This window comes from Salvelinus namaycush, chromosome 18, assembly GCF_016432855.1.
Source record: "Salvelinus namaycush isolate Seneca chromosome 18, SaNama_1.0, whole genome shotgun sequence".
Classification (NCBI taxonomy): Eukaryota; Metazoa; Chordata; class Actinopteri; order Salmoniformes; family Salmonidae; genus Salvelinus; species Salvelinus namaycush.
Window position 1 is genome coordinate 20,339,638 of NC_052324.1, and position 21,581 is coordinate 20,361,218.

The following is a 21,581-nucleotide window of genomic DNA, read 5'->3' on the forward strand; positions in this document are numbered from 1 at the left end:
AGCTCTGCTGTGGAGCACCGAACCTTGCATGTACACACCTGCTGGCATGACGTGTGCACCGGGTTTTTTGGTCGTCACATATGCTGTCACATGATAACGTGTGTTCAGATCTGATTGATCGTTACCTGTGATACTCCTCGTGCTCTGAAGACTTACCAATCCTTCAGAGATATTGAAATTAAAAAGTCAATGTGTGTTTGATGTGCTGTTGCTCTCTGGTTCCCCGAACCAACCTGAACCCAGACAGAACACACCGCTAATGAGGCTGCTTGCCTGGGGCGGGATCTGATATGCCTGCCTGAAGTCAGCCCCCAGTCCACCCCCACCTCCACTCTTCAGGCACTGTCTCTCCCTACAGCAACTCTTTCTGTTTTCTCATTAGGGCTCCCATCTTCCAATTCCAGTTTTGGAGCAAATTAATTCCTCTTGCCTTCTTTTCACCTCCTTTTTCTCTTTCTTTCCAGTGGGTTTGTCAATTTTTTTCCCCTGTTAATTGTTTGCTGGTGTCAGCCCTATTAGCAGCCCAGTGCCTGAAGGAGTCTGCAGTAGCATTAAGCTGTGCACATGCTACATACACACAAAGAAATACTGTGGCGAGTTTCCATTTGAGATTTACACCGCTGGCAGCCGTGTCTCTCTGGGCCATGGCTCCGGCTGACCAAGGCACTTGGTACTTTTCAGCTTTCATTTACATAACAATTGCTAACTGTGATCTTTAACACCTTTTCACAAAGCAACTGTCTTGATGATGCAGAGGTTGTAGATTCTGCTCGCTCCAAGTCTGTAGTGTCACACTCCTGACGTGGAAACATAATTATTACACTAGGGCTTACATTAACATAAATCACTGGCGACACACTTGTGTGGGGTATGTCTCAGGTCGATGTGCAGCACAAAATATCCCAATTACCCTGTCCTCCAGCCCGTGTCCAATGAATACATGAAAGAACCTATTGTTTCTCTGTAATAACACCTAAACTCAGAGTTTATTCAGGTTTGTGCATGCCATTACCTATAGACCTTAGCAGGGGTGAAAGTAGAATGAATTTCTTCCCGGTATGGGACCTTCTTTGTGTGCATGTGCTTGTCAAACCGTCATTTCAAATGGCTCCTTTACTAGGCTACCCGGGCACGTTCATCTACTCGCAACATTTCCAGCCTCCAAACAGTAATGAATGGAAAGAGACCTCTGTTACACAACATACCAAAAAGTGTAATGACATTTGCCGATTGTCATTAGTCCACAACGTCTCGGCCACTCAGCTCTGCCTTGGCAAAATGTCAGTGTTCTTGTCAAACCACATCGCATTTTGGAGTGTAGGCTATACCACCTGTTTTTCATGCGGTAATTATAAATAGTGGTGTAGTAGTTTTTATATTTTTAAATTGACATTCTGTTTTCGTTATTGTAATGGGCTCATGTTTTACCAGTACGGTGTACCCCCACTATTTATTTTTCCGGGACACCGGACCACATTACTTTCACCCCTGGTCCTAAAGGATATTTAAACATGGTCCTCTGCCAGCATGCCAGAATGTTTGCTTCATAATTCTCTATGTTAAAAAATGTGTTTATTTATTAAAGGACCCATGCACGTGATCAGTGTTCTCTGTGTTGCGTGAGTAAAATGAGCACGCATTTAGCTGTTGCCATTACTTTCCTCTCACCTGCACTAATTCAAAAGTGCTTTCCTTGCCATCTTAAATAAGCATGCCCCATTCAAAAAATGTAGTACTAAGAACAGATATAGCCCTTGGTTCACCCCAGACTTGACTGCCCTTGACCAGCACAAAATCATCCTGTGGCGTTCTGCATTAGCATCAAATAGCCCCCGCGATATGCAACTTTTCAGGGAAGTCAGGAACCAATATACTCAGTCAGTTAGGAAAGCTAAGGCTAGCTTTTTTTAGACAGAAATTTGCATCCTGTAGCACTAATTCCAAAAAGTTTTGGGACACTGTAAAGTCCATGGAGAATAAGAGCACCTCCTCCCAGCTGCCCACTGCACTGAGGCTACCACTGATAAATCTACGATAATCGATCATTTCAATAAGCATTTTTCTACGGCTGGCCATGCTTTCCACCTGACTACCCCTACCCCGGCCAACAGCTCATCACCCCAAACTGTTATAGACCTATATCCATCCTGCCCTGCCTTTCTAAAATCTTTGAAAGCCAAGTTAACAAACAGATCACCGACCATTTCGAATCCCACCGTACCTTCTCCATTAGGCAATCTGGTTTCCGAGCTGGTTATGGGTGCACCTCAGCCACGCTCAAGGTCCTAAACGATATCATAACCACCATCGATAAAAGACGTACTGTGCAGCCGTCTTCATCGACCTGGCCAAGGCTTTCGACTCTGTCAATCATCGCATTCTTATCGGCAGACTCAACAGCCTTGGTTTCTCAAATGACTGCCTCGTCTGGTTCACCAACTACTTCTCACATAGAGTTCAGTGTGTCAAATCGGAGGGCCTGTTGTCCGGACCTCTGGCAGTCTTTATGGGGGTGCCACGGTTCAATTCTCGGGCCGACTCGTTTCTCTGTATATCAATGATGTTGCTCTTGCTGCTGGTGATTCTCTGATCCACCTCTACGCAGACGACACCATTCTGTATACATCTGGCCCTTCTTTGGACACTGTGTTAACAAACCTCCAAACGAGCTTCAATGCCATACAACACTCCTTCCGTGGCCTCCAACTGCTTTTAAATGCTAGTAAAACTAAATGCATGCTCTTCAACTGATTGTTGCCCGCACCCGCCCGTAGTGACTAGCATCACTACTCTGGACGGTTCTGACTTAGAATATGTTGCCAACTACAAATACCTAGGTGTCTGGTTAGACTGTAAACTCTCCTTCCAGACTCACATTAAGCTATGTTATTGACTGTACGTTTGTTTGTGTAACTCTGTTGTTTGTGTCGCTTTGCTTTATCTTGGCCAGGTCGCAGTTGTAAATGAGAACTTGTTCTCAACTGGCCTAACTGGTTAAAAAAATTATTCATTATCTTGAAACTGGCACTGCAGATCTTGGCTCATACATGGAGAGGTTTGGTGGCTAATATATTGCCTAAAACAATATACCGTCACACTTCTTTATCCCTCTCTCCCTTTCTCTTGCCCTCCTTCACTATCAGTCTGTGTAAAATAAATCCCCATGTATGTACCAAAAATATCAGGTACATTCACTTTTCAGTTGAGCTTTTGCACTTTTTTAATTATACTGAAAACCCACCAGTGGGGCTCATGTCAGGGATCTGTTGGCCTTGTGAATGTGTTAATGGAAAATATGTTTTGAAACAGAACTCTAGTTAGCCTGACAGGTGAGGTCATACATAAGCCGGTCTCCATGACACGCTAATACCAAACAGTGTTAGTGAACTGTTGCCTCTTCTGCTCCTCCTTTTCCTCCTCCCCCTCTTCTTCCCCTCCTTCCTGCTTCAGGGCATCTGGCATATTCCAGTGGATGAGATTGATCGCCCTGGCAGTTTTGCATCTCATATGAACCGATCCATCGTCCTCTTGCTGGAGGTGCTGTCTCAGCTGAAGGACCACGACACACTGATCAAAGACTCTTTCATGCTCCAGAGAACCCCTGACCAGGGAAAGTAAGGATCTCTCATGACTCAACCATGTTTCTCTCAGTTTTTCATGGCAACCATTTGTTCTAGTGTTTTTGTGTGAATTTGTTCTTCTTCTCTTTCCTTTCTCTCTGTCATGTCTTAAAGGAAGTATTTGCGGGATGTGGATCGTCAGGTTTTGGCCCAGAGAGCATTTTTCCTAGCTGTAAAAGTCCTGGAGGACAATCTGAACAAACTCACAGGGGTATGCAATCAAAGCACTCTACACACTTGGAGAGGAGCTGAAAGCAGCTCCGTAGTTTATAGTTTCAGCATGCTCTTGCTTGTGTTGTGACGGGCTCTGTTCTTTCTCAGGTGTCGGAGAAGCCTTCCAAAGTGCCTGCGCCCTCCATGGGGGAAATGACAACCACGGACACGTCCAACAGGCCCAGTGCAGAGGACAGCAGTCATGCATTGCATAAGAAGCCTGAGCTCACTGAGGAACCCCAGGTCACTGCCCCAGGCCCTGACTCTGGGTCCCGGGAGACCCCTCAGACACAGCCAGCCCTGCTGGCCACAGACAGAAACAGGGGGGATCAGCAGCAGAGAACTCCATCTGGGAAGGTGGAGGCTGCTGTGGGCGAGTGGGCCAGAGCAGGGCCAGAGGAGCCCATGGAGCTGGATGCTGGCCACTGGGGGTGTCCCTCCAAGACCACAGACTCTCAGGGCAGCCAACCAGACACTGAGTCCCCCAGAACTGTTCTGGTGCCTGGGGAGAAAGTAGCTGAGAGCAGCCGCGCACCGGAGCTTTCTCTGGAGGACCTGAGCATCAGCTCCAGACAGCAGCAGCTCCAGTGCCCGGTAGCTAAGGGCCCAGTGTTAGCCAGCGGAGCAGAGCAGGGACTAGCCCAGGGGGCGCTATGCAGGCCCAGCAGGAAGAGGAAGCTCCTGGATGACGTGGAGTCAGGCGAAACTCTTCTGCTGGATGCCTACCGGGTGTGGCAGCAGGGACAGAAGGTCATGACCTACGACCTGGGGCGCATTGAGAAGATAATGTCAGAGACATACATGCTCATCAAGCAGGTATGCTGTACTTTTATGAGTTATTGGAGCAAACTCCCCTGTTTACCTTCACGTTTACAGCCACATTTCTCTCTCCCATCAACAATTGATTTATAACTGTGCCATGTCATGCACACATAATATATACTCACTGAAAAAGGAAATGGGTTTGGGAAATCCCTCTTGATATTGATTTAGCAAAGAGACCTGAAACACAGAGGGGACTTTCCCTACTCATGCAACTGCTATAAAATACTGTCATAAGGAACCAAATAGCACACGAGACCACTTTTAGCCTAATCATCTTCACAGTGCTACATGTATTAACTAAGATATTAACACAAATAGCACTATTAATATTTACAGCTCATAATCATAAGTATAATCATAATGCAACTGAAAGGTCGCTGGTTTGAATCCCCAAGCCGACTAGGTGAAAAAATCTGCCTGTGCTCTTGAGCAAGGCACTTAACCCTAATTGCTCCTGTAAATTGCTCTGTATACGAGCGTTTGCTAAGTGACTAAAAATGTAAAATAAGTAATTATAAGCATTAGGACATCTCACCCTAAATTTAATTGGTGTTTTCATTACATTTTGTGAATCCTGACCTAGCTAATAGGGAACTGTACAAAGTGTTTATTATTCTAAATGTCAATTATACTAAATGTCTTATTTTCCAACAGTGATGGATTTGATCATTTCCGATGAAAGGTCTTCTGTATTACGTGGCCCAGTATAATGGCTTCCGTGGATTCAGACAGAGAGAATTACCCATTTATTATTTCTGTCTTTCCAGCAGATAACACAGATTTATTGCTCACTGACTAAATTACTGGTTTCCTGTTTTTCTGAGACAACCGTTGCCTGTTTGAAAGGTGAAGGTTGTGCATTTTATTTACTTTGGTTTGTCAAAACAGCAAAATGATTTTGTGCATTGTGATTGGGACTCTTTCTAGTGCACTGCTTGTGTAGAAGCAGTCTTATGTTCTTGCCCGCTCACTGACTCTGAAGCTAAACGTAAACTTCGGATTCAGTTTGGACTTCTGTTACCTAGAACTGACACTGTTGTGTAAAGTAGGTACCCTACTAGTTCTTGAGATTCAGTTTGATAGACTGAGCAAAAAGGGACATTTCTATTGCAGCACTGTAACCGGAATGTTGATTTAATTTAATAATTTCTTCCACTTGCATAGCAGAACTGATCAAATAATAGAGGGATTAGTTACTTTATGTATTGCATCTGAGCCAACTTCTCCTTTGCTGTTGGCTGGCATTGAGGGTGTTGTTTGAGCACAGCTCTCATCAGCCTCTAGACGCATAGCTAGTGATCAATGCTGACCGCGGGGAACCTGGTATGACATTGGCTATGTGTCAAGCCACAGAGATGGAGTGGGAGGCAACAGAGGATGGAGGGGCCACGACTAGGCTGAAGAGAGGGAGATGGCAAGCTACTACAACCCTTGCTCTATTTAGCTTCATTCAGTGTCACTTCTATCTCTTCTCTCTCTCACACGCACACTGACGGATGCTATTTTGCAAGTTAATAATATTGAAACCATTGGAAAGTGTGCTGAGACTTTGGCTGAGATTTGCTTCCCATGTTTTGCGACAAAGGAAAACTACTTTTTTCTCCTGTGGCTGGAAAGGGGTAACGTGACAGTGTGCCTTCTGACACACTCTAATAGGGCTTACATATCTCCTGAACAAAGTGAGCAAGCCTTGACACAACTTTCTTAGTACAGTTGAGTCAGTGACACTACATGCTTTTCCCTAACATGTTTTTAGTGAAGCGAAATTACAGTATTAGTGCCAAATTCTTCACCTTGCTTCTCACTTTCCAAATACAAGCCATCTCTTAGAAGTTAGCTTCTAACCCAATTCCACAAGGCTTTTGTGCAGCACAGCAGTTTTGTTTCATGTCATTGGATCTGTTTTACAGTTCAGTGATGTAGCCAATAGCCATGTTCCTCTGCCATGAATATAAAGTACAGAGCAAGAGCAGTTGGCAGGTTGTCAAAAGTTTTAGTTAGCTTTGGCTCAGCTCTAATCTGACATGTTTGTGCCCAGGCAAGCCCTCATAGGTCTGTTATGCTACTTCAGAAGAAGGAAAGTTCTCGATTAGCCCACTCCTCCACTCTACCATGCTAGGGGAGGGACTTCCTCTAAAACGTATCCAAAATGACAGCTCTCCAGTGTAACCAACCTCTGTCTCAGAGTGCTGCCTCTTGCAGTCCTCCCAGTCTTTGGCCCCCAGGTCTGCCAAGTCATTCCTAGGGCTGTTACGGTGACCGTATTACCGCCACACCGGTAGTCACGAGTCATGACCGCAGTCAAATTCCATGTGACTGTTGAGTCACGGTAACTAGGCTTCTCCAAAACTGCATTCTGATGCCACTGGACATTAGTAGCCTACCAAACTTGCTAACAGCCAGTCACTAATGGCCTGGTACTCAGCGCTCTATTATCCCTCTAATCACTATGACATCAATGCCCTTCATGAGAGCCATGTTATTCAGAGTTTGAGCGGAATAGGATCACCTGTTCCGCAACGAGAGCTAGATCATCATAGCTGGTTGATGCATGGAATTAAAGAAGTGTTCCTATAAGCCCATATATATAGCCTATGCAATTGCGTGAGAAAACAAAGTTTTGATGGCCTCTATTAAAAAGAGGATTCCATGAGCTTTCTATAGACTAGGTCTAGTATATTTATTTCTCAACTTTCCTAATATTAAGAACATTGGTTCACAACCTGAGTAGCCTACTTGGCTGGCATGAAAATGAACCGCGGGAAAAGCGTGCTACATTAGCTATTCAAGTGCATACGGATTACGTCTTTTTTCCCCCTGCCACTGTTCCAACAGGTGCATGATAAGTCAAAACAAATTTGTTATAAATATTATTTAGTGTACAGTGCATTTGGTATTCAGACCCCTTGACTTTTTCCACATTTTGTTACGTTACAGCCTTTTTCTAAAATTGATTAAATACATTTTTTCCTCGTCAATCTACACACTGTACCCCACAATGACAAAGTGAAACATTTTTTGTTAAATATTGCTAATTTATAAAAACTTTTTTACAGATACAGTTGAAGTCGGAAGTTTACATACGCCTTAGCCAAATACATTTAAACTGAGTTTTTCACAATTCCTGACATTAACTCCTAGTAAAAAAATCCCTGTCTTAGGTCAGTTAGGATCACCACTTTATTTTAGGAATGTGAAATGTCAAAATAGTAGAGAATTATTTCTTTCTTTCATCACATACACAGTGGGTCTGAAGTTTTACATACACTCAATTAGTATTTGGAAGCATTGACTTTAAATTGTTTAACTTCGGTCAAACGTTTAAGGGTAGCCTTCCACAAGCTTCCCACAATAAGTTGGGTGAATTTTGGCCCATTCCTCCTGACAGAGCTGATGTAACTGAGTCAGGTTTGTAGGCCTCCTTGCTCGCACACACTTTTTCAGTTCTGCCCACAAATTTTCTATAGGATTGAGGTCAGGGCTTTGTGATGGCCACTCCAATACCTTGACTTTGTTGTCCTTAAGCCATTTTGTCACAACTTTGGAAGTATGCTTGGGGTCATTGTCCATTTGGAAGACCCATTTGCGACCAAGCTTTAACTTCCTGACTGATGTCTTGAGATGTTGCTTCAAAATATCCACATAATTTTCCTCCCTCATGATGCCATCTATTTTGTGAAGTGCACCAGTCCCTCCTGCAGCAAAGCACCCCCACAACATGATGCTGCCACCCCCGTTCTTCACGGTTGGGATGGTGTTCTTTGGCTTGCAAGCATCACCCTTTTTCCTCCAAACATAACGATGGTCATTATGACCAAACAGTTCTATTTTTGTTTCGTCAGACCAGAGGACATTTCTCCAAAAAGTACGATCTTTGTTCCCATGTGCAGTTGCAAACCGTAGTCTGACTTTTTTATGGTGGTTTTGGAGCAGTGGCTTCTTCCTTGCTGAGCGGCCTTTCAGGTTATGTCGATATAGGACTTGTTTTGCTGTGGATATAGATACTTTTGTACCTGTTTCCTCCAGTATCTTCACAAGGTCCTTTGCTGTTGTTCTGGGATTGATTTGCACTTTTCGCACCAAAGTACGTTCATCTCTAGGAGACAGAACGCGTCTCCTTCCTGAGCTGTATGACGGCTGCGTGCTCCCATGGTGTTTATACTTGCGTACTATTGTTTGTACAGATGAACGTGGTACCTTCAGGCGCTTGGAAATTGCTCCCAAGGATGAACCAGACTTGTGGAGGTCTACAATTTTTTTCTGAGGTCTTGGCTGATTTCTTTTGATTCTCCCATGATGTCAAGCAAAGAGGCACTGAGTTTGAAGGTAGGCCTTGAAATACATCCACAGGTACACCTCCAATTGACTCAAATGATGTCAATTAACCTATCAGAAGCTACTAAAGCCATTACATAATTTTTCCAAGCAGTTTAAAGGCACAGTCAACTTAGTGTATGCAAACTTCTGACCCACTGGAATTAATATACAGTGAATTAAAGTGAAATAATCTGTCTGTAAACAATTGATGGAAAAATGACTTGTGTCATGCACAAAGTAGATGTCCTAACCAACTTGCCAAAGCTATAGTTTTTGTTGACAAGAAATTTGTGGAGTGGTTGAAAAACGAATTTTAATGACTCCAACCTAAGTGTATGTAAACTTCTGACTTCAACTGTACATTATTTACGTATGTATTCAGACCCTTGGCTATGAGACTTTAAATTGAGCATCCTGTTTCCATTGATCATCCTTGATGTTTCTACAACTTGATTAGAGTCCACCTGTGGTAAATTCAGTTGATTGGACATGATTTTGAAAGTCACACATTTGTCTATATAAGGTCCCACAGTTGACAGTGCATGTCAGAGCAAAAACCAAGCCATGAGCTCCAAGGAATTGTCCGTAGAGCTCAGAGACAGGATTGTGTTGAGGCACAGATCTGGGGAAGGGTACCAAAACATTTCTGCAGCATTGAAGGTCCCCAAGAACACAGTGGCCTCCATCATTCTTAAATGAACCACCAAGAGTCTTTCTAGAGCTGGCCGCCTGGCCAAACTGAGCAATCGGGGAAGAAGGGCCTTGGTCAGGGAGGTGACCAAGAACCCGATGGTCACTCTGACAGAGCTCCAGAGTTCCTCTGTGGAGATGGGAGAACCTTCCAGGCGGACAACCATCTCTGCAGCATTCCACCAAATCATGCCTTTATGGTAGTGGCCAGACGGAAGCCACTCCTCAGTTAAAGGCACATGACAGCCCACTTGGAGTTTGCCAAAAGGCACCTAAAGGACTCTGACCTTGACAAACATTTACAAACACCAGATTCTCTGGTCTGATGAAACCAAGATTGAACTCTTTGGCCTGAATGCCAAGCGTCACGTCTGGAGGAAATCTGCCACCATCCCTACAGTGAAGCATGGTGGTGGCAGCATCATCCTGTGGAGATGTTTTTCGGCGGCAGGGACTGGGAGACTAGTCAAGATTGAGGGAAAGATGAACAGAGCTAAGTACAGAGATCCTTGATGGAAACCTGCTCCAGAGGACCTCAGACTGGGGCGAAGGTTCACCTTCCAACGGGACAACGACCCTAAGCACACATCCAAGACAACGCAGGAGTGGCTTCTGGACAAGTCTCTGAATGTCCTTGAGTTGCCCAGCCAGAGCCCGGACTTGAACCCAATTGAACATCTCTGGAAAGACCTGAAAATAGCTGTGCAGCAATACTCCCCATCCAACCTGACAGAGCTTGAGAGGATCTGGAGAGAAGAATTGAAGAAACTCCCCAAATACAGGTGTGCCAAGCTTGTAGCGTCATACACAAGAAGACACGAGGCTGAAATCGCTGCCAAACATGCTTCAACAAAGTACTGCGTAAAGGGTCTGAGTACTTAAGTTTATTTTTAATACATTTGCAAAAATGTCTAAACCTGTTTTTGCATTGTCATTATGGGGTATTGTGTGTAGATTGATAAGGGAATAATCAACTATTTAATCCATTTCAGAATAAGGCTGTAACGTAACAAAATGTGGATAAAGTCGAGGTCTGAACTTTCCTAATGCACTGTTTGTAAAGGCACGATTAAATCGAAAATAGTCTGATGGGTAAGAATATCATCACTATATCAATGCATTTTTTTAAACTTTCATGCATCATGTAGCAAAGGCCTAATATATGTTGATACGTTTTTCTTATGACAACTAAAGTGGCCAAATAACTCTTAGCGTAGCCTATAGGCCTAGGGTCCCTGGAACAGGGTTGGAGAGCACAGAGCCCAGTGAAACGTGTTCTTATAAGCCCAGCCATTGCGCAATCGCGTATGAAAACAGAGTTTTGACTTGACATTATTTAAAAGAGGATTCCAGCTTTCGCATGCTGCTATATTTATTTATTTATTCATTCTTAAAATTAAGCACATTCATCCACTTTACAACCGGTGTAGCCTACCTGGCATATTAAAAACGTAACCTCCATTCACTATTTAAGTGCAGGCTATGGATGACATCAATCAAAAATAATTCCACACATATTAGTAGGCTATATGTAAAGACCAGAATTAATTCAGATGAGTCTGATGTACTTGTCAAATTGTGAATGAGAGACTGATGAAGTGTGTGCAGCCTGTGCAAGAAGCAGAGCGAGCGCATTCCTTTCATGCAACTTTTTTCAAATTGTCATTAGTTACATCATGCAGCCTTAGGCTACATGTTTTAATTTCTAATATATCCTAAGGTTTGTATCACAACTAAAGTTGCATAAATAACTAAATTAAGCATACAGCATATATATTTGTTAACCGCTCAACACAATAGCCGCATGTGTCCCTCAGAAATCATTTTGGGAAAAATATCCTTTCCATTTTATTCAGCTATCTTCAATTGTAGTCTTCGTACTATAAAATAATGCCACAGGAATTATAAGCAAATCTTGTAATTAACTAGTGTAAATTAACTAGTGTAGCCCTCAGCCATATGGCATAGCCAGATCAGGGCTTAACGTAAGGATTACTCAGAATATGCTATTCTGTTCTTCTGAAATAGGTAAAATGTTCTTCATATCATAGGTTGTTTCTTTAGACCTGCCTAAAAGAGACAATGGATTTATTGATGGTGTAGGCTGTATTCATTCTAGATTTTTTTCGACTTCTTAAATTGTAGATGTTCCAAAGGTCTGCATCAGTGGCTTGTAGGCTATGGGTGGACGCCCAGCAACGCTAAACTGGTTTATATTAATTAACGTCAATGACCGTGAGACTGGCAGTTATTTGCATGACAGTTACCGCTTGACAAAATGTCATGACTGTCACAGCCCTAGACTCATTCCACAGGCCATTTCCTGTGGCAGCAGCATGTTACAACCTATAGGGTTCCACCTACTGCGTGTGGTCAATGCAGAACCAAACAGCGTTTACCACCACACCACCACATAATAGTATAGCGTGTCTGAGGGAGAGGTGAACCTGGAGGCTAACTTTCATGTGGCTTCCTGACTCTCACACAGACATCTACAGTTTGGCAGATAGAGAGCAGCCAGCCTTCACAGAGAGAGGCCTAATGAGGGCCGCCGCCTCCTGTTGCCACGGCCACATTCACTCTGAGAAAGGCCTTTTTCCATGTCTGTTAGCTGCCCAGAGCAGCATCAGTGGTGCTAAGGTGGCTGTGTAAACGGTGTGTTGCTCTGCTCTGATTGTCTCTGTTCTCTTCTCTTCCCGCATGGTGTGGACAGGTGGATGAGGACGTGGCGCTGGACCAAGCCGTGAAGTTCTGCCAGATACAGATGGCCACGTCAGCACAACGACAGGTATGGGGGATGACCTGGGCCACAAACACAGTGCACATACACATCAACACGAAGTACATTACATTTCATGCATATACCCTACACCTACATGGACCCCATACAAATACAACACTCACAAATGTAAACATTCAATATGTACATACCAGTGGAGACTGCTGAGAGGAGGACGGCTCATAATAATGGCTGGAACGGAGCAAATGGAATGGCATCAAAAGACCTCCCCAATTAAGGTGCCACCAACCTCCTGTGGTACATACACTCAGTGGCCAGTTTATTAGGTATACCACCCCCGTTCATGAAAATGGTTTGCTCCAACAGACAGTGAGTCACGTGGCCGTGGCTTGCTATATAAAGCAGGCAGACAGGCATTGAGGCATTCAGTTACTGTTCGATTGAACGTTAGAATGGACAAAACGAGTGACCTAAGCGACTTTGAGCGTGGTATGATTGTTGGTGCCAGGCGCGCTGGTTCCAGGATCTCAGAAACGGCCGGCCTTCTGGGCTTTTCACGCACGACAGTGTCTAGGGTTTACCGAGAATGATATGACAAACAAAAAGCATCCAGTCAGTGGCAGTCCTGTGGGCGAAAACAGCTCGTTGATGAGAGGTTGAAGGAGAATGGCAAGAATCGTGCAAGCTAATAGGCGGGCCAAAAACTGCGCAGTACAACAATGGTGTTCAGCACAACATTTCGGAACACACAACTCGTCGGTCCTTGTCACGGATGGGCTATTGCAGCAGACGACCACAACAGGTTCCACTCCTATCAACTAAAAACAAGAAGAAGCGGCTCTAGTGGGCACACAATTACCAACACTGGACAATTTAAGGAGTGGAAAAACATTGCCTGGTTCAACAAATTCCTGGATCCTGATCCTGAGTCCAGATTTGGCGTAAGCAGCGGGAGTCCATGGACCCATCCTGCCTGGTGTCAATGGTACAGGCTGGTGGCGGTAGTGGAATGGTGTGGTGAGTGTTTTCCTGGCACACGTTAGGTCCCTTGATACCAATTGAGCAGCATTTGAACGCCACACATTGTAGAATTCATGCTACAAAGAATTCAGGCTGTTCTGGAGGCAATGAGGGGTACGACCCGGTACTAGATGGGTGTACCTAATAAACTAGCCACTGAGTGTATATCACATCCCAGGAGTTGAATCAAAGCACTTTGCACAAATAGATCTGCCCCAGATATCATATTCTCATCTGTTCATCTGACTGGAGACGTCGTCCAAAGCCAGGACCTCTCATTTATACATCTGGGCTTTGATTGAAGCTATTCGAGGGATGTGTGGAGAAGTCACACAATTCAAATGAAACTTCAGGTTCATTGCCTCTTGTCTTTCCCATCCACGAGATGTTAAGATCTAAATGATCTGGCCAATCAGTGGTCTACTTGCGTTCATATTATTTATGACCGGTATACGCTCACACCTATCTGTTGTTGGGGTACGCCCACACCACTCCAACACAAAGGTATTTTTTGTCTGTAAAACTACACTGAACAAAAATATACACAACATGCAACAATTTACAGTTCATTTAAAGAAATCAGTCAATAGAAATGCATGCATTAGGCCCCAATCTATGGATTCCACATGACTGGGCAGGGGCGCAGCCTACCCACTTGGGAGCCAGCCCCACCCACTGGGGAGCCAGGAGGCGACTTATTGGAGAGAAATGAACATTAAATTCTCTGGCAAGAGCTCTGGTTGTCATTCTTGCAGTCAGCATGCCAGTTGCACGCTCCCTGTTGACTGCAGGAACTTCCACCAGAGCTGTTGCCAAATAATTTCATATTCATTTCTCTACCATAAGCCGCCTCAAATCGTTTAAGAGAATTTGGCAGTACATCCAACCGGCCTCACAACCGCAGACCATGTGTATGGTGTCTTGTGGGCGAGCGGTTTGCTGATGTCAACATTGTGAACAAAGTTCCTTATGGTGGCGGTGGTGTTATGGTATGTGCAGGCGCAAGCTAAGGACAACGAACACATTTGAGTTTTATCGATGGTGATTTGAATGCACAAAGATACCGGGAATAGATCCTGAGGCCCATTGTCGTGCCATTTATCCGTCAACATCACTTCATGTTTCAGCATGATAATGCACGGCCCCATGTTGCAAGGATCTGTACACAATTCCTGGAAGCTGAAAATGTCCCAGTTCTTCCTGGCCTGCATATACAGTGCGTTCGGAAAGTATTCAGACCCCTTGAATTTTTCCACATTTTGTTATGTTACGGCCTTATTCTAAAATTGATTTAAAAAAAAAAGGTTTTCCTCATCAATCTACACACAGTACCTCATAAACTGAAATGTAACTTTTACACAAGTATTCAGACCCTTTACTCAGTACTTTGTTGAAGCACCTTTGGCAGAGATTACAGCCTCAAGTCTTCTTGAGGATGACGTTACAAGCTTGGCACACCTGTATTTGGGGAGTTTCTCCCATTTTTCTCTGCAGATCCTCTCAACCTTCGCCCCAGTCTGAGGTCCTGAGCGCTCTGGAGTAGGTGTCATCAAGGATCTCTCTGTACTTTGCTCCGTTCATCTGTCCCTCGATCCTGACTAGTCTCCCGGTCCTTGCCGCTGAAAAACATCCCCACAGGGATGGTGCCAGGTTCCCTCCAGACGTAACGCTTGGCATTCAGGCCAAAGAGTTCAATCTTGGTTTCATAAAATGCTTACAAGCCCTTAACTAACAATTCAGTTTTAAGAAAATCCCTAAAAAGTATGAGATAAGAATAACAAATAATTAAAGAGCAGCAGTAAATAACAATAGCGGGGATATATACAGGGGTACCAGTACAGAGTCAATGTGCAGGGGGTACCGGTGTAATTTGGGGGGGGGGGGGGGGGGGGGGGGGCAGCAATGCAAATAGTCTGGGTAGCCATTTGATTAGCTTTTCAGGAGTCTTGTGGCTTGGGGGTAGAAGCTGTTTAGAAGCCTCTTGGCCTAGACATGGCGCTCCGGTTCCGCTTGCCGTGCGATAGCAGAGACCACAGTCTATGACTAGGGTAGCTGGAGTCTTTGACAATTTTTAGGGCCTTCCTCTGACACCGCCTGGTATAGAGCTCCTGGATGGCAGGAAGCTTGTCCCCGGTGATGTACTGGGCCGTACGCACTACCCTCTGTAGTGCCTTGCGGTCGGAGGCCGAGCAGTTGCCATACCAGGCAGTGATGCAACCCGTCAGGATGCTCTCGATGGTGCAGCTGTAAAACCTTTTGAGGACCCATGCCAAGTCTTTTCAGTCTCCTGAGGGGAATAGGTTTTGTCGTTCCCTCTTCACGACTGTCTTGGTGTGCTTGGACCATGTTAGTTTGTTGGTGATGTGGACGCCAAGGAACTTGAAGCTCTCAACCTGCTCCACTACAGCCCCGTCGATGAGAATGGGGGCGTGCTCGGTGCTCCTTTTCCTGATGGCCACAATCACCTCCTTTGTCTTGATCACACTGAGGGAGAGGTTGTTATCCTTGCACCACACGGTCAGGTCTCTGACCTCCTCCCTATAGGCTGTCTCATCGTTGTCGGTGATCAGGCCTACCACTGTTGTCATCGGCAAACCTAATGATGGTGTTGGAGTCGTGCCTGGCCGTGCAGTCATGAGTGAACAGGGAGTACAGGAGGGGACTGAGCACGCACCCCTGAGGGGCCCCGTGTTGCGGATCAGCGTGGCGGATGTGTTGTTACCTACCCTTATCACCTGGGGGCGGCCCGTCAGGAAGTCCAGGATCCAGTTGCAGAGGGAGGTGTTTAGTCCCAGGGTCCTTATCTTATTGATGAGCTTTGAGGGCACTATGGTGTTGAACACTGAGCTGTAGTCAATGAATAGCATTTTCACAAAGGTGTTCCTTTTGTCCAGGTGGGAAAGGGAAGTGTGTAGTGCAATAGAGATGGCATCATCTGTGGATCTGTTGGTGCGGTATGCAAATTGGAGTGGGTCTAGGGTTTCTGGGATAATGGTGATCATGTAAGCTATGACCAGCCTTTTAAAGCACTTCATGGCTACAGACGTGAGTGCTACAGGTCGGTAGTCATTTAGGCAGGTTACCTTAGTGTTCTTGGGCACAGGGACTATGGTGGTCTGCTTGAAACATGTTGGTATTAGACTGAAAATGTCAGTGAAAACACTTGCCAGTTGGTCATTTAAGAATGATGGAGGCCACTGTGTTCTTGGGGACCTTCAATGCTGCAGACATTGTTTGGTACCCTTCCCCAGATCTGTGCCTCGATACAATCTTGTCTCTGAGCTCTACGGACAATTCCTTTTACCTCATGGCTTGCTCTGACATGCACTGTCAACTGTGGGACCTTATATAGACAGGTGTGTGCCTTTCAAAATAATGTCCAATCAACTAAATTCACCACAGGCGGACTCCAAGTTGTAGAAACATCTAAAGTATGATTGATGGAAACAGGATGCACCTAAGCTCAATTTCCGAGTCTCATAGCAAAGGGTCTGATTACTTATGTAAAAGTATTTCTGTTTTTTATTTTGAATAAATTAGCAAAAAAATGTCAACTCTTTTCGCTTTGTCGTTATGGTGTGTAGATTGATTAGGGGAAAACATGAATTTAATACATTTTAGAATAAGGCTGTAAGGTAACAATGTGGAAAATGTCAAGGTCTGAATACTTTCCGAATGCACTGTATTCACCAGACATGTCACGCATTTAAGCATGTTTGGCATGCTCTGGCTCGACGCATACGACCGTGTGTTCCAGTTCCCACCAATATCCAGCAACTTCACACAGACATTGAAGAGGAGTGGGATAACATTCCACATGCCACAAACAGCCTGATCAACTCTATGCGAAGGAGATATCACGCTGCATGAGGCAAATGGTGGTCACACCAGATATTGACTGGTTTTCTGTTTTCATGCCCCTACTTTTTATTTAAGGTATCTGTGACCAACAGATGCATATTTGTATTCCCAGTCATGTAAAATCCATAGATCGATAGAACTGTAACTCAGTAAAATCTTTGAAATTGATGCATGTTGCGTTTATTTATTTTTTAGTATATAAGAAATCTAAGATTATATCCATCTCAGGGCTACAGCTATGCATTTGGTTTGCTAACTTGCTAGCTAAGTGGCTAGATGTCGAAATCAAAATGGTTACAGCAAATACATTCAATCCCCTCCTGTATCAAGATAAATCGTTTTTTTGCATCAAAACATATCACCCCTTGTGTGCACATTGGGTAATACTGTTTACCCCGGTATGGTACAGAAACGGTATGACAGTATCAAATTTTATTGGTCACATACACATGGTTAGCAGATGTTAATGCGAGTGTAGTGAAATGCTTGTGCTTCTAGTTCCGACCGTACAGTAATATCTAACAAGTAAAAAATACTGCATAGTTTCCTAAGAACGCGAAGCGAGGCGACCATCTCTGTTGGCGCCATCTTGCCTTACTAAGATGAACATCTGGATACCGCTCAACCTTAAATATTGCAGTTGTCAATATTGCAATTTCGATGTGAATTTGATGAATTGTGCAGCTCTACTTGCCAGCCATGGATAGATGCCCTGGGTGAATGATACAGTACTCAATAAATATTGGAACAGCATTGATTCAGTGATTGTTAATCATGACATATTCTGTTCTATCACCTCCTCTTTGCTATCTGGAAACAAACCGTTTTTAAATAAATACTTAATCATTTTGATGCATGTTTGTTTATTTCTAGATGTTAAAGCATGTCTGTTCCTCTACTCTGTTTGCAGTGCACATTCCATGCCATTTCACTCTTTTCCCCTAAGCCTGCTGTAACTTATCTTTTGACCCCTTTCCATTGTTTTCAAAGCACATGTTTGAATATGTGTCAGTTGAGTTTCAATTACTTTAGCCAAACCAAATAATACACTACTGGGAATGTCTGACTGCTAGTGACTTGCTGTATAGGAAAGACGTCTGTAGTAATAACAAAGATGATTTGATGACACAAGGCGACAGTTGTTTGGACCCTTTCACTGTAACCTTGTTTAGCACTGTAGCCTAACTGAGGGAGATGTGCTAGTTCTGTTTGCCCTTATTATTTGGGTGCTGTACTGTTTGATTTTGATGCCTGCAGAGCTACATGGGTGAGCAGCGCAGCAGTGACTGACTGCAGAAGAAGTCAACTAGATCAGAGTATTGAGTTTCCTAATGGACTCACTGGCATTCTTCTCCCTTTTCAAAGAGCACGTGAGACAGTGTGGCCCATTAACATGCAGTCTCTGTCTGTAGTAAGATGAGCAGTGTTCTCAGCCACTGGACTAGCTGGGTAAATCCCAGGGCTTTTGAAGTCTTCTCTGTACCAACCTGCCAGTGCTTAAAATAACCTCAGGTGCAGTAAGAATATTCCCTTTTGTCCTCTTCGTCTTCACACTTTGCAGAAATTTTTATTGGTTTGAACTGTATATTTCATTGGTATGCACAGCATTGCTTATTTGCACATGAAAGGCAATGCTACATTGAATTCTATGGGGAAAGTTTAACACAAGTTTCTTCTGCAGCCAGATGCAGAAACTCTAGACACAACAGTGATTTTCAATTCATTAAGATGAAAGTTATATCCAACGTGAAACTAGAAAAAAGGCCATTATAATAGCTTTGTTAGGTGTGATGCTAACCCTAACCTATAATCATCACAGCTGAGCTTTGTGTTCATCTCTCACATTCTTTATAAAATCATCAGTTATTTTTCTGTCTGTGGCAGTCACTGATTTTTTCCCCCCCCACACCCCTGCCTCCGCATCCGGCATCTCTCATCCTGTTGTCGTGGTGACGTAAACCACACTATACTGGAGGGAGAAAACGATGGGTAGGTTACCATAGCTCGCAATTGAGTTATTTAGCATAATTTATACAGATGAGGATTGTGGTCATGACTCATGGCCTTATAAAAGCTCAGTGTATGCGTGTGCATTACAAGTCATGATGTAGATACGATTTTGATGCTGGATCCAAGCAGGAGGGTTTCATAAGTGTGCATGAGGTCCGCTGTAATCAGTTTGTCCCATTTATCACACCACATCCAGGTTACCCATGGGTTTCTTCTCACTTCTCCATGTTTAGACCTAATTGACATTATCGTTTGTATTCAAGGTCTAGTCACTATTCTAGTGGTTATGATTTGGAAGGGATAATACAGCAGAGCAGAAAATGACTGTTCTGTGTGATCCTCTGCTCACTGCAACCTACTCCCTGTCACCTGTTTACACCTGAGACGGAAGATTCCTACAACGTAGCCTAGCATCCCCTAGATCAGGGTTTCCCAAACTCAGTCTTGGGGGGCCACCGCTGGGTGCACTTTTTTTTCCTTCCCTAGCACTACACAGCTGATTCAAATAACCAACTCATTATCAAGCTTTAACTATTTGAATCAGCTGTGTAGTGCTAGGCCAAAAAACAAAACGGACCCACAGGACCGAGTTTGGGAAACCTTGCCCTAGATCACGTGTCAAAATCATTCCACGGAGGGCCGAGTGTCTGCAGATTTTCGCTCCTCCCTTGTACTTGATTGATTAATTAAGTCATGAATTAGTAAAAAACTCCCCTCACCTGGCTGTCTAGGTCTTAATTCAAAGGAAAACACAATAGATTTCAATATCTACCAGACACTCAGATTTTGTACCAGCCAAAACACACAAACTGATCAACATGTTTCTAAAACAATTACATGTATTACTAGTAAGCAGTGACTAATGTGGTATATTGTTTAATTACATTTTTTGTGACCCGAGTCTTTTAACCAAAATATCACAGATGAGACAAAAATGTTCACCTGCCTGTTTATGGGCGGTAGATAGGTTGCTAGAGCAAATCCCCGAGCTTACAAGGTACAAATCTGTCGTTCTGCCCCTGAACAAGGCAGTTAATCCACTGTTCCTAGGCCGTCATTGTAAATAAGAATTGTTCTAAACTGACTTGCCTAGTTAAATAAAAAAATACATTGAAAGGGCGGGAAGTTACCGTGGTAGCGTGACTAGTCATGTTTGTGCCTGTCACCAACCTTTTCTGAGTCAAATTGCAAGCTGAGATCTACTGCTCAGATTTTTTTTAAACATAAGCATATGCAACATTAACCATTTTAAAAACAGTACTGTAGCAATGAAGATTGTGCAGTAAGCTATAGACCCAATACATTATCACCGCATATTCGCTTTGCTTGAATTGCCCTGCCGATGCATTGTTCCGGACATTTTTTTGAAATTATATTTTGAAATTTGAGGTAGGCTATATGATCACACTGGTAATAGATCCATTGTTGTATTACTTGTGCGGCACAGCTGAGTGAGCATACATTTAAATAATTAGCTTTTTATTTTACTGGGCTGATGGTGTCTGCATCTGATGGTCAGTCTCAGCGGAGGGAGAGAGCAGCAGAGTGAGGGTCCACCCCTCAACATCCCTCCGCTCTCCCTTTCCTCCACTGACACTGACCAAAAAGGGACACCGTCTTCCAGCTGATGGGGAAACTTGTCGCACTGCTTTATTTAATGCTAAAATGTTGTTACTCCTATGAACAGAGAAAGTGAAATATTCCTCGATATTAAAAAATAACCAAACTGCTAATAATAACAGCAACGCAAGCCTATAAATACACTTGCCTACTCATTCATTACTGCTGCACTGCTTGTTGTAGAGCTGAGTGGAAATAGGAAGAATGCACATTTCATGGCTTATAAAAGTGTTGAATACAAAGTGTTGACAGTGCAGAGTTTATAACTTAAAAAGATCAACTCACTGGGCTCCTGAGTGGTGCAGCGGTCTAAGGCACTGCATCTCATTGAAATAGGCATCACTACAGTCCCTGGTTCAAATCCAGGCTGAATCACATCTGGCCTTGATTGGGAGTCCCATAGGGCGGTGGCTGGGTTTGGCCGTCATTGTAAATAAAAATTGGTTCTTAATTGAATTGCCTGGTTAAATAAATAAAAACAGATATTTTCTGTATTCCTTGACAGTTTCACTCTAGTGATGGTTTTAAACGTTTTGAAATCTCACAGTATCAATTTTTCTGTTGCTTTCTTTTATGCCTTCTAAATTACTGCAGACACGGTGATCTGAACCATCCGATTGGCCAGCGGTAGACCTATAGTGCAGTTGATTTGCTCTCTGGGCACG

General features: G+C 43.8%; 1 protein-coding gene across 2 annotated transcripts in view; it reads left to right on the forward strand.

Moving 5' to 3' along the window:
- LOC120063210 (calcineurin-binding protein cabin-1-like) overlaps positions 1-21,581 on the forward strand; it is a 55,307-nt gene that overhangs the window by 20,799 nt on the left and 12,927 nt on the right. For both annotated transcript variants that reach the window (XM_039013431.1, XM_039013432.1), the window contains exons 2-5: positions 3,451-3,614; positions 3,735-3,831; positions 3,942-4,649; positions 12,379-12,453. In XM_039013431.1, the coding sequence (XP_038869359.1) occupies positions 3,451-3,614; positions 3,735-3,831; positions 3,942-4,649; positions 12,379-12,453 (1,044 nt within the window). The remainder of the gene's footprint in view (positions 1-3,450; positions 3,615-3,734; positions 3,832-3,941; positions 4,650-12,378; positions 12,454-21,581) is intronic.